The sequence below is a fragment of the Thalassophryne amazonica genome, chromosome 16 (assembly GCF_902500255.1).
Source record: "Thalassophryne amazonica chromosome 16, fThaAma1.1, whole genome shotgun sequence".
Lineage (NCBI taxonomy): Eukaryota > Metazoa > Chordata > Actinopteri > Batrachoidiformes > Batrachoididae > Thalassophryne > Thalassophryne amazonica.
The window spans coordinates 46,203,043-46,221,593 of record NC_047118.1 but is presented as its reverse complement, the minus strand read 5'-3'; the positions used below and the strand labels follow the sequence as shown (position 1 = coordinate 46,221,593).

Below are 18,551 nucleotides of genomic sequence, written 5' to 3'. Positions count from 1 at the left end.
GGAATGATTTGGGCTTTTTTTCCATCACAATTTTTTCAGAAACTGTTAGAGACATGCAGCTGGAAACCATTCAAAAAATTTATCTGGCTTTCGGTGAAAATTTTACGGGCTTCACAGATAAGGAGTGTTACTACAGCTTTAAGGACGGCCCACAATGGCGCTCGGCGCGCCATGCTCCGAGCTGCGACAACGAGGCAGAAACCACCAGATCATTTCTAAACGGATCGCTCTGTGGAGCCGGGACCGTCGTGTGCAATTTCTCTGGTTATCACAAGAGCTGGACATCAGCCATTTTCCGGCAGATTTCACTTTTAACAAGAGATTTTGTCATGGAAAGCCGCACGGAGGCTTCACGCGTCACGACGGAGCCGCTGATGGAGCCCGACAAAGGAACACCTCCGTTTCGGAGTGCCAGACGACAAGTTGGGACATGCCTATCTCGGCTTTCAGTGCTTACCCGTCGAGTGAGTATAAGAGAAATTGTGGAGAGCTGGACATGTTCTGGTGGTTTCTGCCTCATCATCGCAGCTTGGAGCGCGGCGCGCCGAGCGCCATTGTGGGCTGTCCTTAAAGCTGTAGTAACACTCCTTATTCTCTGCGAAGCCCGTAAAATTTTCACTGAAAGCCAGTTAAATTTTTCGAATGCCTGTCTCTAACAGTTTCTGAAAAAATTCTGATGGAAAAAAAGCCCAAATCATTCCGCCATTTCCTGACAATGAAAATCCGACAAGGGAGCTGGACCACTCCTCCCAAAAGGCGTGCTCACACACACACACACACACACACACACACACACACACACACACACACACACACACACACACACACACACACACACACACACACACACACACACACACACACACACACACACACACACACCTGATCTGTAAATTACAGAAATCTTCAATAGAAAAACTCTCACCTCTCAGATATCTTGTGTGAATATTGAACATTATTTTTGTAGTTTCCTGCTCAGAGAACAGTTTAGTTTTGCACTTTGCTTAGGGCCCCTTCACACAGAATGCAAAGTTTTGTCAAATACGGTGAAACAGCGCGAAACAGTTCGAAATATGCGCACCACAAAACATTGCGCCGCAGGCAGGAGTGCATGATGCTGGTGCGACGGTTCATGCACACGGGAACACAGTGCCACCAGCTGTACAATGTGTAACCACATTGTGCAGCTGCTGTGAAGAAAACAATAAATAAAAAATAAGAAAAATACATGCTGTGATGGATCAGTGCACATGGGAACAAAGCAGCTGAGCTACCATTGCTGTGATAAGTGCTGGAAACTGCCTCATATCAGGAAGCACATGGACGTATTTAAAAAAAATAAAAATGATGCACCATATAAAAACATTGCATTGTATTAAATTCCTCTCATCAAGCAGGCAATACAAATATGATCTGTCTGTTCCTCTGTAGATGACCCATGGTCACTCACGCACAGTCATGAAATGATATGAATGATTAGCAGTTCCCTCGTCTCATTCATGTCCACATCTGCTGGTGCGTGTCATGCTGACAAGCGTGTCTTGTGGACGGCGCGCTGCAGGACATGGCATCATGTGGAACAGAGCTCATGTGGTTGACGTGACAGATCGCCTGCTGCGTGTAATGATCTGACGGTCCATTTCAACCTGGGGGCAGCCTGTTCATGTGTGCGCCATGCACGCGCACACTCGCTCGCTGCAGCCCATCGCCACAGTGATATATGTTTTTATTTATGTCCACTTGATGACAGCAAACAGACACACTTGTGGTCAGTTGTTAGTCCATGTCTGTCCAAACACAGTACTGTTCAGCTGGGATGTCCAGAATGACAGATCTCCACAGCTCCTTCAGTGGGCGGTCACACCTCCTGTCAGTTTTTAGCGCACACACCAAAGCCACACTCGTGGGGCACTTAAGACAAATTTCACTGCCAGTACGACAATGACTGTCTGCAGACTGTTGTCGTGCCAAGAATGCGAATGGCCAAACATTTTCTAAGTGCCATGCGAGTGGTGTTAGATGTTCATGTGTGTCACCTGGAATTTGGCTGACACCTGCTGCAAGCAGGTTCGATGGGCTCGCACAGCGCACACTGCCTGTCAGCCGCTGGTGTGCACAGATAGTTGTAGCAACAGGTGTACGAGGCATTGGAAGCGGCTACGAAATTACAAGATTTGCATACAATTCCTGTTTCATGGGCACTTAATGTGCAAATCAACCAAATTCGCACTACGTGTGAAGGGGCACTTACATTTTCACCTCGCTGCCCTCTAACTTCGTTCATTCATTACGCCAGTTTTGTTTTGAGCAGATAAGTCCTGTCAGGCTGCAACAGTCCCCAGTAAGGCAGCGACAGGTTTCATTACTGGTATGCGGGAATCAGATGCTCAAATAAAGACTCTAAGCTATATGTGGTTAGATGTGGAAGCTTTGTTTCCCTCCTACTGCAGTGTGGACAACAATGGGACAAAATGAAAAGCATGGAAACATAAGCTGCACTGTCCTCTCATAACATGTTGGGTTTATGGAACTGGGGTCCTGGTGCAGGTACTGTCCTGTTTGTTTATTACCATCAAACCCCTATCAAACATTAGAAATCTCTTCTCGATCAACTATACATATCTCACATGCTTTGGAAAAATAAACAAAAGTAGTGATCATTTGCAGAGAAGCATGGTTCCTTTCCCCTCGTCCTCTCTGCTAACTCCTTCTAGAACACCCAGGTGACCGGAACCCACTGTGGGTTTTTAGAAACCTGGTCCAGGGCAGCTTTTACAGTCCTGTAAGTCTCATCCAAATTGTCGTTGACGATGGTGAGGTCAAAGTAGTGACTGCAGGCAGCCTGGATCTGACTGCTACTGCTGCATGTATTCTGCAGCTCTTCATCCTGCGGCCAGAAAACACAGTTTGGTTTCACACAGATTTACTGGACTTACATAGTATGTAGCTTAAGCAGGAACAGCGAAGCAGCCGTTGTTGAATCCATGGTAACGGGAAATAGTGTGTGCAGTCAATCAATGCAAATATGTCTGGGATGTTTCTATGACGACCATAAAAGCAGAAGTTACAGGACTGCTGTGAACACATCGTTACCACCAGGCTGCATATAATGTCTGTTTTAAAATTGTAAATCTAGTGTATTCTTCATTCAAATGCATATGCTCAAAGTGACATACAATGATTACACAAACTGTCATGCAAGGTGCTGGGAGCAACTTGATGATTAAAGACCTTGTCTAAAGCATCTTTCACACCACGCCTGCGTAGAGTTGCATTGTGCTGCGTATGTAATATGCAGGAATGGCTGTGTATGTTGCATGCAGGGGGGAAGCTTGGCCCGCCTCTTCTTCTTCTGTGGTTTTGAAGCTTCACTGCCAGCAAAGTTCAGCAGAGTCCAGCAGGATGAATACAATCTAAGCAATGCAGGTATGTATTGATAAAAAAAAATCTAAAAGGATTTTTTTGCCGGACTGGCGTAGGGTAGCGTACAATTGCGGAGGCATGGTGTACAGTAGCGCAGTGTTGCATAAACTTGCATACAGCAGCAGAGTTTTGCATAGAGCACTGATTCCAGTGCCCTACAGTGAAAGCCCCTGAAAAAAATGTTACATTTTTTGCATCCATTTCTCGGACCCTCTTGTCCCTCAGTGTATTGCCATTTAGGGCTGCATAAGCTCAACGTAGTCAGTACGCCATGTTACGCAACTCTACGTTGGCCCAGTGTGAAAGGAGCTTAAAGGACCTTTGATTTTCCTGTCTGATGAGGAATCGAACCGAGAATCCTCTGGCTTCAAGCCTGACAATATACCTGCAGGAAATCCCACAGTGAATTGTTGAGTCAAATTTGTGGTAAAACATACAAAAAAGTCATTCCCAAAAATTCATACATATTTTTAAGATTATATATATATATATATATATATATATATATATATATATATATATATATATATATATATATATATATATATACATACGAGGTCTATTAGAAAAGTATCCGACCTTATTATTTTTTTCAAAAACCATATGGATTTGAATCACGTGTGATTACGTCAGACATGCTTGAACCCTCGTGGGCATGCAAGAGTTTTTTCACGCCTGTCGGTTACGTCATTCGCCTGTGGGCAGTCTGAGTGAGGAGTCGCCCACCCTCTCGTCGTTTTTTCATTGTTTAGGAATGGCTCAGAGACTGCTGCTTTGTTTGATAAAATTTTTTTCAAAAACTGTAAGGCACAACTGAGTGGACACCATTCAATAAATTCAGCTGGTTTTCGGTAAAAATTTTAACGGCTGATGAGAGATTTTGGTCTGGTAGTGTCGCCATAAGGACGGCCCATGGTGCCTGACGGCGATCTGCGCTTCGAGGCAGCAGCGTGTCGCCGTTTCAAGTTGAAAACTTCCACATTTCACGCTCTGTTGACCCAGTAAGTCGTCAGAGAACAGAGAACTTTCAGAAGAAGTCGGCATGAGGAGTTTATTCGGACATTCCATTGTTAACGGACATTTTGTAATTAAATAATGTGCGGGCAGAGTCGCATGTCGGGCCGGACCCAACCGCGGGGGGTCGCGACAGGAAAAACACCTCCGTTGGAAACCTTAACGGGCAAGTTGGAACATGCCCAAGCTGTTAAACAATTTCTCAGTTACTCACTTGTTGAAAGCCATCAAAAGCCGCCTGAATTTTACAAATGGTTTTCAACACGGAGGTGTTTTTCCTGTCGCGGCGCACACAGATTTGCCGAGTCGTCACGGAAATGACTCGGCGAATTTGCGCGCACGTCTTTCATTAAAAATGTCCTTAAACAGTGGAATGTCCGCATAAAGTCCTCATGCCGCCCTCTTCTGAATCTTCTCTGTTCTCTCACGACGTCCTGGGTGAATTAAGCCTTAAATTAGGATGTTTTCAGGTCGAAACAGGCCGACGACGGCACCTGGAAGCGCTGCACGACGTCCCGGTCCGTGGGAAGTCCTTACACCGACAGAAACACCCCCTAATCTCTCATCAGTCGTTAAACTTTTCACCGAAAACCAGCTTAATTTCTCGAATAGTGTCCACTCGGACAATCCTCACAGGTCCAGAAAAATGTTGATAAAGCAACGCGCGCCGTCTCGAGCAGCGTGTGAAACAAAGGAATTCAGCCGAGAGGGCGGGACCACATCTCACTCAAGGCCTGCCCACAGGGAAATGACGTCACCGACACGCGTGAAAAAACTCACGCATGCGCACGAGGGTTCAAGCATGATTGGTGTAATCGCACGTCATTCAAATCCATATAGTTAAAAAAAAAAATAAAAGGGTCGGTTTATTGTCTAATAGACCTCGTATATATATATATATATATATCAAATGTATTTTCTTTTGGGAGGTGTTGATGATGCCAACAGCAACGACATGGCAGGGAATTATTAGCAGGGTATTATTTTCTAAGGGAAAATAATACTGTGGTAAGTCATGTTTTATTTATTATTATTGTTATTCTAATCCGAACCCTACACGTAACCAAAATGCAAATGTGTTTCTGAACATTAAGTATGAAAGGCATGCTGCGCATGCATGTGGAATGTGAAGAAATTCATATGAATACGCACAAAATATCACAATTAACATTTTGTGACATGTCATGAAAATGTGTTGCATGGAAAGTTGATTCTTCTTGTAGCAGTTTGTTTCCACATTTTCTGCCCAGTTCAAGCACGATTACAGCTTAGCAGCTATAACACAAGTGCCTCGATGCTCAGCCTTTTACTTAAAGTACCTTGATAACCATTTTTTGTCCAGACTTTAGCCTGATTATGAGTACAGGAAGCCTTGGTCTTGGGGGTTCAAAGTCTTGTTCATATCGAGAAAACTGAAGGCATGTCGAATTTTGCATTTTTTTTTTTAAATTAGGGACTTAAACCTGCTGTATACATGTTGTACTGCAAAAAAACTGCTGTTCTTGACAAGTTTACACCATACTTTATTATGTGAACATCCATCTTTGTATGATCCATTTTCTTTCTTTTTTATCTTATGCCTTGGCCTTGGGGGCTTAGAACGTCACTATAATCAATCAATCAATCAATAAATGAATGAATAAACTTACACAATACACAAGAAACAGTACTGGGTCTCAGCCCTAATGTTGTGAAAGTGTAGGAACACGGACCCACAACAGGGGGCGCAATGAATGGACAATGGAGGAAGTAAAAAACAAGATTTACTACTGAAACAAGCACGAGTAGTATAACAAACACAATGTTTAGGGTCGAATCCGCTGGTGTCGTGTGGGCAGGCTCGAAGATAGGAGACGTCCGTCTCAGTCGAACCGGAACCACCCAGATCTCCACTGCCACCGAACCCTGGAAATACTGGAACCGCCAAGTCCCGAATTCCCAGGTGGCCACTGCCTCCGCTCGTCGGATCCGGTACTGCTGGCAGAAGAGAGCAAGAACACACAGGAGTGGATAAACGCACCCAGTACAGAGAGGGGAGAAGCCGCCTCCACCTCTTGGCAAAGTTCAGCAGGAAGGTGAGTACTTATCCAAAGAAGGAGGGTCTCAGTAGTCACCAGTCCTGAAAGGTTAACAAGTTTGTCAATCACAGAATATGCTGCAGAGAATGTTACCTTGGTCTTAGGCGATATCTCGGCACTGAGGTGGAGACGCCGTCCTCCTGATATACCTCGGTGCTGAGTAGAAACAGCTGTGTTTGGTGATGGGTGACAGCTGTCACCCAGATTACTCCCATGATGCGGTAGCGCCCTCTGGTGCCTGGAGCCCGCACTCCAGGCAGGGCGCCCTCTGGTGGTGGTGGGCCAGCAGTACCTCCTCTTCAGCGGCCCACACAACACCTAAAGCATAATTATTGTTTTAAAGCAGTGCCCGAAAGCATAAATGGAGCTGAAAATGACAATTACAGAAGTATAATAATTAGAACAGGTTCCAAAACTGTGGTGATGTGTGGTCATTTTATAACCTGAAATTCTGAATGATTAAACCACTCTGATACAAGCAAAGACATCAATATTCATATGGACACATTTTTGACTGGGTTTTGATGAGCAGGAGGACAAAGGTTTAAAAAAAAAAAAAAAAACTCCAGCATGTCAGCTTGAAAGAAATACTGGACAGAATCACATTTATGACCGTTTGTCTGCATTGTGGATGATGATTATTTTCTATCTTTCTCCAAATAAGGGTCACGGGGGGCTGGAGCTTATCCCAGCAGTCATAGGGTGAGATCCGGGGTACACCCTGGACAGGACACCAGTCTGTCACTGGGCCACATAAAGACAAACAAACACAATCACAATCGCACACACCCCTAAAGTCAGTTTAAAGTGTTTAAAGTTTCCAGTTCACCCAAGCTGCATGTCTTTGGATGTGGGAGGAAGCCGGAGCATCCAGAGGGAACCCACACAAACAGGGAGAGAACAGGCAAACTCCACACAGAAAGGGTGGGAAGCGATCCCATGACCTTCTTGCTGTGACGCAACAGTGTGAACCACAAAGCCACCGTGCTGCCCTCATCTGATTTTAACGGGTTGGTATTTCTAAAGACGCTTATCTATTTTTAAGATGTGGTTAAGAGCAGTGCGAAATAATTAAGTTTGGTGTACAATAAGGACTTCGTCAAAACAGGGTGTGCCAAGAGGCAAAAAATTGATTCTCCCAGTGTGAAATCAAGATCTGCACATTTCATGGAAAAGGAGTGAGACGAAAGAACTGTATCCTCTCACTGGTCTCACAACTAACCAGACAAAATGTCTGATTTAAAATGAAAAATGTTCTCATATACTGATTAGCTTAGTACTGCAGGAAGCAACACTTAGAATAGTGGAAACCACTTATGGAGTTTAACACTTCCAGAAGCGGTCGTGCTAAAAGAGTAACCTGTCTGTGTGTGTTTCTTACCGTCTGCATCTTTGGAACCACGCCTGCCTCTACTGCCGACTGGTTCATTGCTTTTAGAACCTCAAACTCTGGAGACTGCAGGAAAACCACGTAGGGCAAGAACTCAGATGTCCTCAGTACTTTCAGAGACTGGAACAGATTCACACAGAAACGCTCATTAGGACCGAATCAGGACTGTTTTAAGGTCTGAACAGTTCTTTCAAACTAACCAGCTGACCGGAGAGCTGTGGCCTTTCGAAGATAATGAGTTACTTTCATGTGTCTGACAACATTTGCTGCTGAAATTCCCCTCAGCAAGGCACATGACAAACTGAATAAATGAAGCTTGTAAATGACAAGCAGTGACTGATTACACTTTATTTATACAGAGAATGAGCGGAAACGATGTACTGGATTTCCTTGATTAAACACCTGACCTTAAATACGGCCTGTCTCATTTAATTGCCAGGTCAAAACTCCGCCAGAAAAAAAACACCTGCCTTAAATCCGCGCCAGTCTTGTTTAAAGGCCGAGTCACGTATGTTAGCTGCCAGACGACTTGCCTGGCTGATTGTCCGTGTGAGCAGTCGAGGGTCCAAATGGCAGCCTCCTGCTCGAGCGTATGTGCTGATGGACAATATACCAGCAATTTGACTCCTGAGGGAGCGACTCCTTCTACCAGTGTTGTCACAAAAAGTAAGTACAGTCCCTACACTGTTGAGACAAAGCTGCAAACTGTTGCGTTTGCCGAAAAAAACAGCAAGGTACGTACAGTTTGAAATTAATTAATTATTGTCATTAAATGAAGCAAAGGAAGCACAACATGAGTAGATCTCTTTCTTCAGCTTTGAAAAAAAATTTGACTACTGTAGAAAAGTCCATTTTCATTTAACCATTCTTGGGAGGGATCCTCATTGATCATCCAGGAAGGAATCACACTTCAAATGGTCAAAACTATTGTAATATGGCAAAATAAAGCTGAATATAAGATACTGACAACAGCTAGCTAGATGCTACATGACAGATGTAAAGTGGTTGTTTTTAGCTAGCCACACCCAGGGTTATGTGTGAAACTTCTAAAGTACAGAGCAGGCAGCAAGCTGCATTATTGTTAATACTAGCTTGCCTTGTGTACGAGCCTGCCTCATTTAGACACCGGGTCTGCAGACTGTTGGAAAAAATAAACGCCCGGGCTATAAGGAAATATGATATACAGTGCAATAAATACATTTTATCCTCTATGACCTGGTTTTATTTTTACAGATTCAATTTTATTCTTTTTTTTAAAGGAAGATTCCTCAAAAAAAAAGTTTATTACTTTTGAACACATAATAAATAAGTCTTTTAATTTGTACCAGCAGACAGATTTCAGGTTGAAATGAGGTGGCGTCAAATTTAGACACTACCAGATTCAACAATTATGATAAAAACACTAAAATCTATATACATAAAGGGCTACGTCTGTCTGTCTGTCTGTGATAAACTCCCAAACTATAATATGTATCCCTAAAAACTATATATATATATATATATATATATATATATATATATATATATATATATATATATATATATATATATATATATATATATATATATATATATATATATATATATATATATATATATTCTGAATTCTCATGACATGGGGAACAAACTGCTAAAAGTTGAACTGAAAATTACCCCCAAAATAGCCATTTATGTAAGACCATACAGTGTTGTACCATGTGCTTTTCATGCTGCCACTTCTGTCTGTCCGGGATAAACTCCCCAACTACTGATGCCATCCAAGCAACGTCTTTTTCAGGGACATCCCTGCTTATTTCAGCAAGATAATGCTAAGACACATTCTGCATGTGTTACAACAGTGTGGCTTCATAGTAAAAGAGTGCTGGTACTAAATTGGCCTGCCTGCAGTCCAGACCTATTGCCCACTGAAAATGTGTGGTGCATTATGAAGCACAAAATACGACAATGGAGACCCCGGACTGTTGAACAACTGATGTCGTACATCAAGCAAGAATGGGAAAGAATTCCACCTACAAAGCTTCAACAATTAGTGTCCTCAGTTCCCAAACACTTATTTAGTGTTGATAGAAGGAAAGGTGATGTAACACAATGATAAACATACCGCTGTCCCAACTTTTTTGAAACATGTTGCAGGCATCCATTTCAACATGGGCAAATATTTGCACAAAAACAATAAAGTTTATCAGTTTGAACATTAAATATCTTGTCTTTGTGGTGTATTCAATTGAATATAGGTTGAAGAGGATTTGCAAATCATTGTATTCTATTTTTATTTACATTTTACACAATGTCCCAACTTCATTGGAATTGGGGTTGTAACTAATAATTTTTTGGTCCACCTTTCCACTGTTGTGAGAAATAAATACAAAGACACTGACATCCACAAAATTTACGTTTGACAGGAAAAAACTGACTTCACTTGCCACTTAGTTTTACCCTTAATGTATCCAAAAACCAAACGCTAATTTATAAGGGGATGTCTTTATGCATAAAAATCTGGCATAACTGCTGCAAATATATTATGTAGTTTTGCAGATATAGCTACTGATTCACTGTGCCCCGGTTTCCCCTACACTAAAAATGTTTCTAATATTTTGTCCAAGAATGCACAGATTGTGTCAGTCAAACCAACTGTTTCACATAGCCCACAATATTTCTTTATTTCGTACAGCATTGTGGGATTGCATGTACAACCCCTGGCAAAAATTATGGAATCACCGGCCTCAGAGGATGTTCATTCAGTTGTTTAATTTTGTAGAAAAAAAGCAGATCACAGACATGACACAAAACTAAAGTCATTTCAAATGGCAACTTTCTGGCTTTAAGAAACACTATAAGAAATCAAGAAAAAAAGATTGTGGCAGTCAGTAACGGTTACTTTTTTAGACCAAGCAGAGGAAAAAAATATGGAATCACTCAATTCTGAGGAAAAAATTATGGAATCACCCTGTAAATTTTCATCCCCCAAATTAACACCTGCATCAAATCAGATCTGCTCATTGACACTGACCCTATGCCATGACATTGACCCTATGTGTCTTTTTGCAAGGAATGTTTTTGCAGTTTTTGCTCTATGGCAAGATGCATTATCATCTTGAAAAATGATTTCATCATCCCCAAACATCCTTTCAATTGTCCAAAATATCAACATAAACTTGTGCATTTATTGATGATGTAATGACAGCCATCTCCCCAGTACCTTTACCTGACATGCAGCCCCATATCATCAATGACTGTGGAAATTTACATGTTCTCTTCAGGCAGTCATCTTTATAAATCTCATTGGAAAGGCACCAAACAAAAGTTCCAGCATCATCACCTTGCTCAATGCAGATTCGAGATTCATCACTGAATATGACTTTCATCCAGTCATCCACAGTCCACAACTGCTTTTCCTTAGCCCATTGTAACCTTGTTTTTTCTGTTTAGGTGTTAATGATGCCTTTCGTTTAGCTTTTCTGTATGTAAATCCCATTTCCTTTAGGCGGTTTCTTACAGTTCGGTCACAGACGTTGACTCCAGTTTCCTCCCATTCGTTCCTCATTTGTTTTGTTGTACATTTTTCGATTTTTGAGACATATTGCTTTAAGTTTTCTGTCTTGACGCTTTGATGTCGTCCTTGGTCTACCAGTATGTTTGCCTTTAACAACCTTCCCATGTTGTTTGTATTTGGTCCAGAGTTTAGACACAGCTGACTGTGAACAACCAACATCTTTTGCAACATTGCGTGATGATTTACTCTCTTTTAAGAGTTTGATAATCCTCTCCTTTGTTTCAATTGACATCTCTCGTGTTGGAGCCATGATTCATGTCAGTCCACTTGGTGCAACAGCTCTCCAAGGTGTGTTCACTCCTTTTTAGATGCAGACTAATGAGCAGATCTGATATGATGCATGTTAGTTTTGGGGATGAAAATTTACAGGGTGATTCCATAATTTTTTCCTCAGAATTGAGTGATTCCATATTTTTTTCCTCTGCTTGGTCTAAAAAAGTAACCATTACTGACTGCCACAATCTTTTTTTCTTGATTTCTTATAGTGTTTCTTAAAGCCAGAAATTTGCCATTTGAAATGACTTTAGTTTTGTGTCATGTCTGTGATCTGCTTTTTTCTACAAAATTAAACAACTGAATGAACATCCTCCGAGGCCGGTGATTCCCTAATTTTTGCCAGGGGTTGTATGTAATGTAATGTAATGCAGTATTTAGCTTTAGAGGTCGACATATGAGCGAAGAATAAGATGTGCCTTGGCAGAGGAATACCCTCTGCAGAGTGCTCCTATAGTTTGTGAACTCTGAGCACCTTTGACGACTCTGTAATATAATTATATGAGTGTGTGTGTGTGCGTGTACCTGAGGATTGGCATCCAGGATGCAGATGCGTCCAGCATCCACCACCTCATGTATTGAGTCGATCTTGATTCCATACAGGTTCCCATCGTATTCGCCATGTTCAAGATATCGCCCGTTTTTGATGTCACTCTCGATCTTGCTGCGGCTGATGAATGCATACATCCGAGTTTCACGCTCGCCCTTTTTTGGTTTTCTGGAGGTGTCTGTAGAGCAGAAAATCAGTTACAGTTACTTTATTCACTGTGTTTACATTTACAATGTAATAAATTTGCATCTGGCCACAAAAGAAGAAAAAGGCTGTATAACCCACAACATTCTGAATAAATGGTTATTCAGTTCTAACATTATTTTGTGAAGAAACTTACATAATGGGCCCTATCATGACAGCAGATGCGTGTGAACACCCCATCTGGGGTGTTCACACACACACACACACACACACACACACACACACACACACACACACACACACACACACACACACACACACACACACACACACACACACACTCTGCCATTTAAGCAGTGGGAAATACAGGTGCAAAACCAGGTACTGGGCACAGAGGGGTTGGATTGATTATGTTCATTAGGCATCGAGAAAATGGACGCAAATGAAAGGATTTCAAGCCCATTAAGGGATTAGTTCCTGAGTTCCATTAATCAGTGTGCACAGCGGTCAGTGGCACCTCGGGGAACTACAGCAGCACAGTGAAGTTCTGTAGCTTAACATCAGTGTTTATTCTTGTTTCATTTTATGGCTGTTTTCAATTCACACTTGTGGTGCAGCAAATAATTCTGGCTGCATTTGAAAGTGTGTGAGACTGTGATTTTTTCCCCCCATCATAACAACTTTCAAAGATGCTGACACCAAATGCACACCTGACTGAGGTGCAACAGCTCTTAATATGACACTGTGGGTGCGTGCTGTGCTCTTCAGCCTGTTGTGCGTGGTTGAGTTAGTGTTGTAGTGATGTGACTGCATGTCCAGTAAAGTTGAGCAGTGAGTATTTTGAACATGACCACACCCTGGCAAGTGCCAGCACGAGTGTGGCATTATGTGGTGTGTTTGTGATGGACAGTGGCGAGATGGGTGTCGAAGGTTACACGTGGACCTACATGCCATGCAAACAGTTTCTGCCTGAGTAGGGCTTCAGACAGAGATGAGAGAGAGATTTTTTTGTATTTTCAGAATATAAATCACACAGGTGTATGTCGCAGGACCAATCGAGTAACAAAACAGTGACTTATACTCCAGTAAATAAGGTAGGTTTTCTCCCCTTCCTCTTAGTTTTTTGTCATCCGTGCAATAGATAATACATTGTCATACTAATACAGTGTTGTAGGCGACGTGACGATATGTTCAGGCAAACACAATGTACATGCACTGTGAACCCGCTTATGCAAGGCGCATCTGACTGTTGGCGCTGTTTACATAGTGCTGGACAGCAGTGGATTTTAGACGAGGTGTTTGGTGGTCTAAGGTGAAGATGTTTTCTGATAACTCATACATGGAATTGTGGTGCCAAACAGCTGTGGGTCCCTCAGAAGAAGCTTCATCTTCAGTCTCCGCCTCCCCACCCCGTGAGCACCAATCAAAATCAGTGTTTTCCTCTTGAATGGTGGGACCTTGGTCACCTCCTCATAGAGCAATATCTCATGTCTGTCAAACTCTGCAAGGAAGGAAAAAAAATAAAAAGGAGTGGATGCAGAAATACAAGAAAGGTAGAGGTGAAAAATATGAACAGGAAAAATAATTTCAGATAAAAGAAACAGGAAAACACATGTATGATTTAATGTTTCATTGGGGTAAATAGGTAGTTGTTACCTGCATTTTTGGTAGTCACATACATAACTTTCTTCTTTTTCTTTCCTCCAATGCCAGTGCAAAGATTTCCTGCCACAAATTGAAAATAAATAAAAGAAAAAAGTAAATAACCTTAATTAGGCAATGCTACCAGAAAACAAATCAGAAACTTTGGAAATAACCACTTTTCTGATAAGAGCATTTTAAATAAGAACAATGGATTCATGGCCTGGTTTAGAAATCTACAATTAGAATTTTCTCAAAGATAATCCTTTGGTGGGTTATTATCATCAATCTACAGGAATATCTTTGACCTCTCAAGTGATATTATACCCATGTCTTGTTTCGTTATTTTATGTCACAATGCTGACAAAAAAGGAAAACAATTCCTCAAAGCACTCCTGTATATAAAATGGTAAATGGACTGCATTTATATAGCGCTGTTCCATCCATTATTTAATCTGTTCCATCTGAATCAGATGCTCAAAGCGCTTTACAATTATGCCTCACATTCACCCCGATGTCAGGGTGCTGCCATACAAGGCACTCACTACACACCGGGAGCAATAGGGGATTAAAGGCCTTGCCGAAGGGCCCTTAGTGATTTTCCAGTCAGGCGGGGATTTGAACCCATGATCTTCTGAACTCAATCCTTAATCTGAGCTACTCTTGAGCTACACACATGTGCACTAATCATGGTGTCTAATCAGCATCTTGGTATGGCACACCTGTGAGGTGGGATGGATTATCTCAGCAAAGGAGAAGTGCTCACTATCACAGATTTAGACTGGTTTGTGAACAATATTTGAGGGAAATGGTGATATTGTGTATGTGGAAAAAGTTTTAGATCTTTGAGTTCATCTCATACAAAATGGGAGCAAAACCAAAAGTATTGCGTTTAGATTTTTGTTGAGTGTAGAAATAATTATTGGAAGTGTGGTTAAACCTCTGACTTATACTTGTGATCTTTCATTTAAAACTGGGATATTTCATCCAGTATCTAAAAACTGTGAAAATCATTCTTCTGTTTAAATCTAATGACAAAGATTTATTCTTTGTTATAGATTATTTTCACTGCTTCCTCAGTTTTCACAGATTCTGGAAAAGACATTTGTGAGACGATTAGATGCACATTATACTGAGAGACAATCAATATGGTTTCAGTGCCAATCATTCAACTACGTTTGCACTGATGAAACTTGTCGATGAATTAACAACTGCAGTCGACAAAAAGAGTACATGGTGGTAACACTTTTAGACTTGAAGAAAGCCTTTGATACTAAAGGATTATTAACTGAGCATGAGGTCTGTATGGGAATATCAGACCAAAGTGTTGACAGTATGGACTGAGAGTTATTTGTTTATTATATGACTTTCAATCTGTGTTTTTTCCGATGCTGTTTAGATTTTTATGGAGTATGTTCACGTCCGACTTGGTATTTCTAATTGTGTTTTTAGCTTCCTGGTTTGTAACAAATGTGATATGTGATCCAGACTGATTGTCATGGTAACCAGTCTGATATGGGAAAATATCAGACTGGAAATCAGCCAATAAGAACACACGTAGCATCGTAGCCATATAATTATGACATTTTATTACATAAACTAGATTGGTACATATCAAAACCTCTCACACTCATCGCTTATGATTTGAATAAATATGTAGAAACTAAAATACATTAGTATACAGGGTAACACAAAAAGTGACATATGCACTTGTTTCCATTGTGGCCCAATAATTCCATTCTGTGCAATTACCAAGATGGTAAGTAAGCCCCTTCAGCAGCTCCCTTGTTTGCACTCGGGGTTGCCACAGCAGATTCACGGTGGATCTGCATGCTAATCAATATAATAATCGGCATGTGAATGAAGCACGTTCAAACATTTTGAAGCTGTGTAACAATTCATTTAATGTTGTTGAGTTTCATCATCATGACATTAAATTAATCTCACAATTACACGTCTTAGGGCCCCTTCACACATAGTGCAAATACGTACAACTCCAGGGTGACTCACGCAGTAGAGCTCGTATGAACCATGAAACATCACGCTGACTGGCAGGCGTGCACGATGCCGGTGTGACGTTTGTGCACGCGGGAACACAGTGCCAGCAGCTGCACGATGTGGTTACACATCGTGCAGCTGCTGTGAAGAAAAAAAAACACACGCTGCAACGGTTCCGTGCACGCGGACACAGCAGCTTTTCACAGCAGCTGCTGTGAAAATAAAAAAATAAAAATGACATGCCACCCACAGGAATTGAACCTGCACCTTCCAAAAGCTCTGATTTCCAGTGAGAAACCTCACTGCTGAGCTACCATCACTGTCCTGTGAAAGTTGCGGGAAACTGCCTGATATCAGAAAGGATATGGATGTATTTAAAGAAAATAAAATCACACACCATATAAAAACACCACATTTCTCAAGCGGGCAATACAAATATGATCTGTCTGTTCCTCTGTACGAGTAGATGACCCATGGTCACTGACGTACAGTCATGAAATGACATGAATGAGAAGCAGTTCGCTCTTTTCATGTCCACATCTGCTGGTGGCGTGTCCTGCCCGACACGTGTGTCTTGTGGACGGTTCGCCGCAGGACTTACACCACGTCATGTGGAACAGAGCTCACGTGAGTGACGTGACAGTCAGATCGCCCACGGAGTGTTATGATCTGACGGTCCATTTCAACCTGGGGGCATGCTGCAGCCCATTGCCAAACCAATATACGAGGTCTATTAGAAAAGTATCCGACCTTATTATTTTTTTCAAAAACCATATGGATTTGAATCACATGTGATTACATAAGACATGCTTGAACCCTCGTGGGCATGCAAGAGTTTTTTCACACCTGTCGGTTACGTCATTCGCCTGTGGGCAGTCTTTGAGTGAGGAGTCGCCCACCCTCTCATCGATTTTTTCATTGTTTAGGAATGGCTCAGAGACTGCTGCTTTGTTTGATCAAAATTTTTTCAAAACTGTAAGGCACAACTGAGTGGACACCATTCGATAAATTCAGCTGGTTTTCGGTAAAAATTTTAACGGCTGATGAGAGATTTTGGTCTGGTAGTGTCACCGTAAGGACGGCCCACGGTGCCTGATGGCGATCTGCGCTTCGAGGCGGCAGCGTGTCGCCGTTTCAAGTTGAAAACTTCCACATTTCAGGCTCTGTTGACCCAGGAAGTCGTCAGAGAACAGAGAACTTTCAGAAGAAGTCGGCATGAGGAGTTTATTCGGACATTCCATTGTTAACGGACATTTTGTAATGAAAGAACGTGCAGGCAGAGTCGCATGTCGGGCTGGACCAGACCGCGGGTGGTCGCGACAGGAAAAACACCTCCGTTGGAAACCTTAACGGGCAAGTTGGAACATGCCCAAGCTGTTAAACAATTTCTCAGTTACTCACTTGTTGAAAGCCATCAAAAGCCGCCTGAATTTTACAAATGGTTTTCAACACGGATGTGTTTTTCCTGTCGCGGCGCACACAGATTCGCCGAGTCATCACGGAAACGACTCGGCGAATTTGCGCACACGTCTTTCATTACAAAATGTCCTTAAACAGTGGAATGTCTGCATAAAGTCCTCATGCCGGCCTCTTCTGAATCTTCTCTGTTCTCTCACGACGTCCTGGGTGAATTAAGCCTTAAATTAGGATGTTTTCAGGTCGAAACAGGCCGACGACGGCGCCTGGAAGCGCTGCGTGACGTCCCGCTCCGTGGGAAGTCCTTACACTGACAGAAACACCCCATAATCTCTCATCAGCCGTTAAACTTTTCACCGAAAACCAGCTTCATTTCTCGAATAGTGTCCACTCGGATATTCCTCACAGGTCCAGAAAAAATGTTGATAAACCAACGCGCGCCGTCTTGAGCAGCGTGTGAAACAAAGGAATTCAGCCGAGAGGGCGGGACCACATCTCACTCAAGGCCTGCCCACAGGGAAATGACGTCACCGACACGCGTGAAAAAACTCACGCATGCACACGAGGGTTCAAGCATGATTGGTGTAATCGCACGTCATTCAAATCCATATAGTTTTTTAAAAAAATAAAAAGGTAGGATACTTTTCTGATAGACCTCGTATGTTTTTATTTATGTCCACGTGATGACAGCAAGCAAACACGCGTCACAGTGGGCAGTTGCTATGCCGTGTTCACATCGGGCGCGACCTGACGCCACAAATTTGCGTTGGTCGCGTGGCGACGGACGCGCCACCATCGCCTGGTGTGTCGCTCTGCTTTCGCAGCGAAAATTCGCCCCAGTGCGTCATCAAATAGAAGGAGCTTCCATTCCACTCACCGGCTCTGGTTGTCAGTCAAGTTAAGATGACGGACCTTGATCACACGGAGCGAGTTGTTGTGGAAAACTGACAAACGTCATGAGACGTTCCCAATTCGGGGAGTATCATTATTTGCTGCAGGAGCTGCGCCTGGATGACGGCCACTTTTAGCGGTCCTTCTGCCTGACCCAGTTTGAGGACCTCCTGTCCCGTT

General features: G+C 42.4%; 1 protein-coding gene across 1 annotated transcript in view; it reads right to left on the bottom strand.

The window, feature by feature from the left end:
• Positions 1-2,548: 2,548 nt before the first annotated feature.
• Positions 2,549-18,551, bottom strand: part of LOC117528424 (MAGUK p55 subfamily member 2-like) — a 39,495-nt gene continuing 23,492 nt past the window's right edge. Inside the window, exons 10-14 of the mRNA XM_034191051.1 lie at positions 14,082-14,150; positions 13,765-13,926; positions 12,257-12,459; positions 7,897-8,025; positions 2,549-2,887 (exon numbers count right to left, since the gene is read on the bottom strand). Of these exons, the coding sequence (XP_034046942.1) occupies positions 2,711-2,887; positions 7,897-8,025; positions 12,257-12,459; positions 13,765-13,926; positions 14,082-14,150 (740 nt within the window). The 3' untranslated portion in view covers positions 2,549-2,710. The remainder of the gene's footprint in view (positions 2,888-7,896; positions 8,026-12,256; positions 12,460-13,764; positions 13,927-14,081; positions 14,151-18,551) is intronic.